Genomic DNA, 8,261 nt, shown 5'->3' on the forward strand with positions numbered 1-8,261 from the left:
AAAAAAATACTGGGTATGGGATACTTTGGGATAACTCAAACGATCCTTTTTTACTCAAAGTAATGACATTGCCAGGGGGTAGCAGATCAAAGCACATGCTGTCAAGTAGCCAATGGCTACTAATCTAAATGTACCTTAGTCTTGACTGTTATAATCTGATGAAAGATTACATCTTATTGGTTTATATTAGAGTCTACAATTTCCCTTTTATCATTTTACTATATACTACCCCAATAAATAAGCCTATTCGTTTAACATCTAGTAAATCTGACTATTTATTTTATTTTTTAGGTGCCTGACATTCCAGGATTCTCTTGGGTAAAGCCATGTCTGTCTGCCAAAGACATAGTATACATTGGACTGAGAGATGTAGACCCTGGAGAGCAGTAAGTTAATAAATACTAAGTAAATAACCATCAGTAACGCCAAGACAGAATAAGATACCCCTTTAGTAACAAAAATATTTTAAAACCTTTCTTCATTATGTACTAAATTTTGCAAAAGCCCTGAAGATCCTGAGAAGAAGATCTTTATATAAAGGACATCCCCATCCAAAAAAATTGATTTGATATTTCATTTGTCTTGTTTTGCAGTATGATTCTGAAGACTCTTGGGATTAAGAGCTATTCCATGTCAGATGTGGACAAACTCACAATAAATAAAGTGATGGAAGAAACTCTTGAATATTTAGTGGGAAAGTACGTATGTATACTAAAAAAAAAAAACCAAACCTTTTTATAAACAATTGATATCACTAGCAGTTATATTTGCATTGCTTACATGAAAATTGTGCAACAGATGTAAAAGTAGACAGGAACTGAACAAACAGTGATTACGCATGACTACTGAGCCACTGTAACAGTATAAATTGGATAACCCAACATTATTAACATTAGAGGAGGATCTGGAGATCATCAGGGTTATAATGATTATGGTTTCTATAGATCTTAGTGGATACCTTCCATTGAGGAAATCTATTATGGTTTCAGCAGTAAACTGTTGCACTTCAGCATATGGTTATCTGATATCCACTCACACATGTTGTTTGCGCCACTTTTTTTTTTATTGCTATGCAATATCTGTGGCCAGCTAAAGCTTCTAAAGTTAGGTGAAAGCAAACTCAAAATATTGAGATTTGATACCTTATAGGAAACATCTAGACATGGTAATTTTATCTAATAGTGCCATCAAAAATGTCAGAGCATTTTATGTGCCTAGGTGCTCCAGTATCTTGAACATAGTTATATGTATACAGTGTAAGATCATCTAAGTCACCAATGCCTCTGGCTGCCGATCCCTGGAGATCTAGATATAGGGCTGGTGATGCCAGTTTGTAACCTATTGGTTTGTAAGGTTTGAAACCTTTCAGCCATTTTGTAACCTATTGTTCTCCTTGCTGGAGAGAAAGCTGCAGTGCAAGTCAGCAGGGGGAACTTTAACAGGAGCAAAGTCTTGTTTCCAAGCAGAGACGCACGGTAGGTCAGTAATAGAAAAATGTTCTCATACAGAGAGCCACTTGTCCTCTGATTACCATTTAAAAAACAGCTTTCACAGTTTTAAGGTTCTTTTTAGCTATGAATCCAAGATACTGTTAGCATTACTATTCTGCATAACACTCCAAAATCAACCTCATGTAGCAAGTGGCACTTACAAAGAAGTACATACGGTAGTTTTGATTATTATTCTTGATTAAGATGATACAGTCAGAATGTGTTAGGTGTATCAAGTTTGCCATGTAATTAAATATGATTCAAGCACAGACCTGTGATCTATTATAAAACAGATATAATATGATAAATAAGGTCACAGTAGTAAACCTTTCTTTGGAAAAATATTCTTAAAACTGATGTAACCAGAATATTAAGTTTGTGTTTTTCCTTGCAACATGCCTAGCCAGATTAGACATACATGTTCTTCAAGTATTGCAAATGTCATCTTGTAGCTAGTGACTTTAAAGTAAACATAGATACAGGAACATTACCAAAAATGTCACTTATGTCTTTAGAGTTGTAACCTGTAATTAAACAGAAACGAATGTATATATATATTTGGATGGTAAACAAAGTAATTGCAGCAGGATACACAAAAAAATGTTAAAAGCCTATAATGATAATTATAGGATTTTTAAAGCCTATATAATTATAGGATTTATAAAGCTTATATATACAGGTATGTTGTGTCACAACTTAAGTAAGTATACAAAACCAACAGCAATTGTTTTAGCTGATGGTACTTTTAAAACTTTTTTAGCTTTAGCAAGCATTTGCAAAGCATGTGAAATACGAATCATGTTTAATATTACAAATAAAAAAAATGAGTATTTAATTTTTATTTACTTTCTGTCCTTCAGATGTGCCACATTACAGAGGTATTGAAATGAGGGGATGTGTGACAAAAACCAAAACTCTAGTGTGTCACATTTCCACCACACAGCTATTGCGTTTTCTAGTGAAAGCACTGCAATAGCTGTTTTTTTTTTTTTCTAAAAACAGTTTTATTTAACATGCAGAGAGTGGGATAAAAGAGTAAGGAGTCACTACTTTGATTCATTCAGCTGTGTGTGTACTCTACATATTGACTTGCAGACTTGAATTTACAAGTTTGTGTGCTCTATATCAGAGGTCCCCAACCCCTGGTCCACGGCCCACTAGTGTGATCCGGCTGTAGCGGTATACCCATCAGCAGGGTCAAGAGAAGGACCCCACTTGGGGGGGTCGGTCGCACCAGCCAGAGGGACCACATCTGCTGGAGATATCGCAGGCTCAGGGCGGTTGTGTCTCTGGACCTGTGATGGGAGAGTGGGACTGGTTCTGGCATCATGGCGTCACTCGAGAGGAAGTTTCTTCCACTTTGAGTGACACATGGCTCCCAGTGCATGCGAGGTCTGGAGTCTGTGCATTTAGTGGTCCACAACGTGCAAAAGGTTGGGGACCACTGCTCTAAATTAACCCTATCACACAGCTCACTTTTGGTATTCTAGTTCCATTAAAAATACTGCAGTCACTAGCATGGAATGAAATCTTTGCATCCTGTTAGCACATCCTAAATGTAGACTAATCTCTTATTCTTGCACAGAACATTACACAATTTAGCAATGATCCTATAGAAAATGTTATATGATTAAAGAATTTACATTTCTAAGTTAGTGGCTGCAAATAAAATGTAACAGTTTTGTATATGATGTAAAAGTATCTCTAGTACTGTTAAAGAAATGGGTGGATTATAGGATCACTGACATGTATTTGTTTAGCTGATGACCTGCTGGCGAACCAAGTATAGGTGTCAATAGAAGTATGGAAACTGTTGTAGCCAGCGTTCTCTTCTAGTAGATGCTTGGGGATGTCTGGTTTAATAACCATCATTCTTTTAACATGTGTTAACTAATTAACACTTCTATATTAGTATTTGACAACCTTTTAGGTGAACTACTATAAAATTATGAATATTTAACATGAATGCCATTCTATCCTGCTTCGGGAAGGCACGAGCAGGCTTCCATGTATCATCAATGCATTTTCCTGATTCTATATAAATGAAAGGAACTCTTCTATATGTACACATTGCATAATTCATTATTAATCATTAAAAACAGTATATGTTAATGGACAGAACACTCATGGAAAATGCATCAGATGTTTTACATTTTGTATTATTTGCAGGAAGAAAAGACCCATCCACCTCAGCTTTGATATAGATGGCTTGGATCCCAGTGTTGCACCTGCTACTGGCACACCGGTTCCTGGAGGTCTCACCTACAGAGAGGGCATGTACATTACAGAGCAGCTATTTAATACAGGTAAATACTATTCCCCTACGCAGTACAATGAAAGTGTTGTAACTAATGTTCTTCTATCCAGCCAGCAAACAATCAAGTCAAATTATTTTCCAATCCATTTTTTTTCCATCCATCATGGGGTCTACTGTTGGCTCTAGTGGCCAGATAAAAGGGGAAGGGGCTTAGCTCTAATATTTCCTAGAGTTTTGGTCTTATGTATAACTCAGGCTTGATATACAGTGAGCCTACTTAGATTAACAAACAAGCCACACACCTAGACAACCACAGGTTTTTCGCTGTCAATCTTATCTTTAAAAATAAACTTCATGCAAGTAGACACATTATTACAGGTCTATATTAACTTATACATAATGTTTTCAGTTAATTGCAAGCAGTGGCGTTATAGCAGAGCTCAGCCTGGGGGAGAAAGGGGAAGCACTTAATGCCAGTGCTGCAATGTTCATATACTCACATGATGATAGAAAGATTAGGCAGAAAGGTAATGCTGCTTCCATATATGTATTTAAGTTGCATATTACCTGCTGCATGGATTTAAGCGCCAACTTTTTAAAGACCACAATATGACCTAACGCACTTAAATTAACAACTCCTCTTGCCACAAACATCCAAATTACCTTGGCAGCAAAGAACTAGGAATGTGCAATTGTGTGTGTTCCTAGCCTTCAGACTAGTTGTTAATCAAAAAATAGGTATTGTCATGTTACCAGGCACATACCAATGCCAGATCTGGGCATCCTGGCTTAACAAGTAATTTTGTTTTCAGAGACTTTTTTAAAAAATTGCTATAAATTAACTAGTGTCAATTGCATTGCCTATGCAATAGTTCCCCCCCTCTCCATTTTGCAAAATGTAGCCAACAAACAAATACACTTAAAAAATTGGCAGACTATGTTACAGTTGTGTGTTCCCCGCAGAGGCTGTGTCAGATTCTTCCTCTTAGAAAATCAACAATACACAATTTCAGCAGGAGATCCCAAATTTACCCTCACACAACTTGCAGAGAACAATTGGCTAGTACATCCGTTTTCCTTTCTCAAATGTTATAAAGCAGGATCTTCAGAAGGTTTCACAAAGCAGTAATTCTTACAATTTTTTGTGGTTGTTTGTTATGGTTAAAACATCTCAGCAAGCAAAAATATTTTTTTTCTAGGCTTACTTTCTGCAGTGGATATGATGGAGGTCAACCCATCACGTGGAGAAACAGAGCGGGAATCCAAGCTGACTGTTAACACTGCCCTCAACATGATTCTATCCTGCTTCGGGAAGGCACGAGCAGGCTTCCATGTATCATCAATGCCTTTTCCTGATTCTATATAAATAAGAACTCTTCTATATGTACACATTGCATACTTCATTATTAATCATTAGAAACAGTATATTTTAATGGACAGAATACTCATGGCAAATGCATCAGATACCATTTTTCAGTTAGTGTTACCTTTTATAGGGTTGAGAATTCCTTTCATTCCTCTGTTCACAAAATATAACTGCACAAGATAGGGAATCATAGAACAAATGATATTTAAGTTATATTAACTTTCTTTTAACCGTACGAATTTACAATTTGAGGTCTTCTGATCTCGGTTACTTTTTTGTATGCTTAATGTTAATGTAAAAAAAGCTTGCTGTTTTGATGTTACCAGTCTTAATTTATTATAAGTGAAATACTTTCTTAATGCTTCCAGTTTTTGCATGATGGGGGATTACACACTAATGCTGCAATGTAGTTACAGTGTGCCATGCCCATTGTCAGTTGTCTATCTAACCACATCTATTAAATATCTGAACAATATGTTATAAACATATATGTGTGGTTAGTACTTTTGTTATAGTGTGTTCTTACACATAGGAATGCATATTCATAATCAGTTTCTGATTTGATTAGTAGGTGTGGAAGTTGTCAGACATGGGTCTCATTTATCATTTGTCTTAAAGGGTCTTGCAATGTCTACAAATACCAGTACTCCTAGGATTTATGGACTGCAACTTTTGTCCAGGTTGACACTAGTCATTCCCATGCCATTGAGCTCTTAAACTTCCAATCTTGCACAAGCCACTGAGACAAATACATTTCACAGTCTAATGCTAAATGCTCCCTTGTAAAGCAATTAGGAACATTTGTTCAGAATGGACCTGGAATCCACAAGGGTAAAGGAATACAATGATTTTTAGATCTAGCAAAACATTACAACAGTACTGTCATACAAGTGACCTTCAAACTCTGCTGTAAGAAAATTTGAGTTGCCTTACTTCCACCAATCAGATTAAAACCTGCTCTGGAAAATAAAAGTGTATTTGTAATTTGCAATGATCTAGAACATATAATGGCTTTTGATATGGACAAATGATAAATAAGGTTGAATAAATAGGAACACTGCACTGGATCCACACATATGTATATAACTAAAAGAATAAAATGCCTTAATTCCAGCAGAAAAGCTTATATATGCAGCTACGCCCCCCCATGGCAGAGCATCAGGGGCTTTATTGATTATAGCTAAGAAAAGAAAGCTATACATCTTAATTGAACATCCAAGGTGCCAAAGCTCATGGCATTTATACATCATAACCTAAAGTGAAATGATTTATCGTTGCTCATGAAAGACTAAAAACACATCATATACTATTGACGGGGGATACCAACATACCCTTTAAATGTCTGCAGTCAGTGTATTGAGTCTCATGAGCCAGAATTACTAGCAAGCAGCATTTTCAGAACAGCAATGGTGTCCTTTGCATTTTTGTCCTGATCACTTTTATTTAATTAAATTATTTAAGGACCTAGCTTTAAGACAGAGCTAATTAGGGGTTGTTGAGAAAAGTTTATTCAATTTAACAACCAATATGCTCTGAAAATGTAGTCATTAAACACTTACACTGAGCGTTAGGGACTAACTTTGATTTTTAGGTACACTTCTACCTAGCTGGGAGGATTTAGCTTTTACCAGGCCTACTTGTTTCAATACTGTTACAATTATGTATAGGTGTGAGGAAACAAATGTACAGTGATTTACCACATAAGGCAGTTGGTATGCTACATCTGCTGAACTTGAGCTCTACATAAGATCTTAATTGTATAGTTATGGGTCTGGCCACTTTTGATGTGGGTGTAATATAAAAAGTCGCAATGAGATTATTAAAGCATCCAAAGACCTTTTAACATTTTACAAAGAAAATGATTTTACATGCTTAACCTAAGGGTGACAAAAGCTTATGTAGCAGATTTAAAATCCTGGGCTTGCCAAGCTGTTGGGTAACAACAATCACTATATGCCATGTAGGCTAAAATCTAAAAAAAAAGCTTGGCATTGGATGCGGAGATAGTCCATTCAATTTGTGCTGAACAGCTCTTGTTTTTTTTGCATATGCTTTAAATTCAACCCTCTCATCCAGAATTGGAAATAAGCTGAAAATGTTTGCTTTGATCTGTTGTAATAAATACAGTGGTACACATTATTGAGTTTGTAGCATTGTTTTTGTATGACAATATGTATGAGATGTAAAAAAAAGTTATAAAAGAGTATAAAAAAATCATTGCCTCTTGTTGATGGGCCTAGGCAATCTTGACAGACTTGATGTGATGGTAAGGGAGCATTTGAGAACACATTGGGCTCTATTTATAAGTTACTACCCCAGTCAATTTCTCTGAAATTCACTGACTGAGGTCGTATCCCTACAGGCCTCCTATTAAAACAATGACTCGTTCTGCCACCTAGTGGCCAATAGTCAAATGTGCACAGCTGTCACAATAAGAACTGAACAGGAAAGAAATATGGGAAATAATTGATAAACAGAGCTCTTCGTTAAGTGTATAAATTAATAAAAGGAGTTGGTTTTATGGATGAGACTTTTTTGGGGGGAAATTTCTACATAAATGCATGATATTGAGGTTAGTGATAGTATTTGTGATTAGAGATCAGAGATTCCAAATTAGTTCATTGTGTATCTTTAATTATAGGAATAATTGTAATAAATGTACACACAAATACACCAAGGCCATGCTACCTCCACAATTAAACCCCTCCCAGTGTAAAATGTTTTGGAGGAGAAGAACTGGGCCTTACAGATGGAAAATTAAAACTATGTATTGCATAAGAAAACATTAGATCAATACAAGTTTGTTTTTTTAACAATATCAGCAAAGGGCAGCCTACACATTACTTTCAGCACAAAACAAATTTCTAAAAGGCAGTTTTGTACCATTTAAAATGATTAGCTGTTTTTTTAATAATTACCATTCACTTCTGCCTGGAGTTACATTTTACATAACAATTGAAACCATTTTTTATGTAAGATGTAGGCAAAAAATAAGGCAAAAATGCTTTACTTTGAGTTATAGCTCAATAAAGTGGTGAGCAAGTGTTACACATGGTCCTATAGCAAGGGAATGATTCTATTAAATAGTCTGTGTAATAGTACTACGCTTTCAATATCAAAAATTTTGGAGAAGCAGCCTGTTTTACAT

General features: G+C 35.7%; 1 protein-coding gene across 1 annotated transcript in view; it reads left to right on the forward strand.

Annotated features, from left to right (window-relative positions):
* ARG1 (arginase 1) overlaps window positions 1-7,252 on the forward strand; it is a 15,122-nt gene extending 7,870 nt beyond the window's left edge. Inside the window, exons 5-8 of the mRNA XM_072408913.1 lie at window positions 292-386; window positions 594-698; window positions 3,660-3,796; window positions 4,947-7,252. Coding sequence (XP_072265014.1) covers window positions 292-386; window positions 594-698; window positions 3,660-3,796; window positions 4,947-5,113 — 504 coding nt within the window. The 3' untranslated portion in view covers window positions 5,114-7,252. The remainder of the gene's footprint in view (window positions 1-291; window positions 387-593; window positions 699-3,659; window positions 3,797-4,946) is intronic.
* Window positions 7,253-8,261: the final 1,009 nt, after the last annotated feature.

Source organism: Pyxicephalus adspersus, chromosome 4 (genome assembly GCF_032062135.1).
Source record: "Pyxicephalus adspersus chromosome 4, UCB_Pads_2.0, whole genome shotgun sequence".
Lineage (NCBI taxonomy): Eukaryota > Metazoa > Chordata > Amphibia > Anura > Pyxicephalidae > Pyxicephalus > Pyxicephalus adspersus.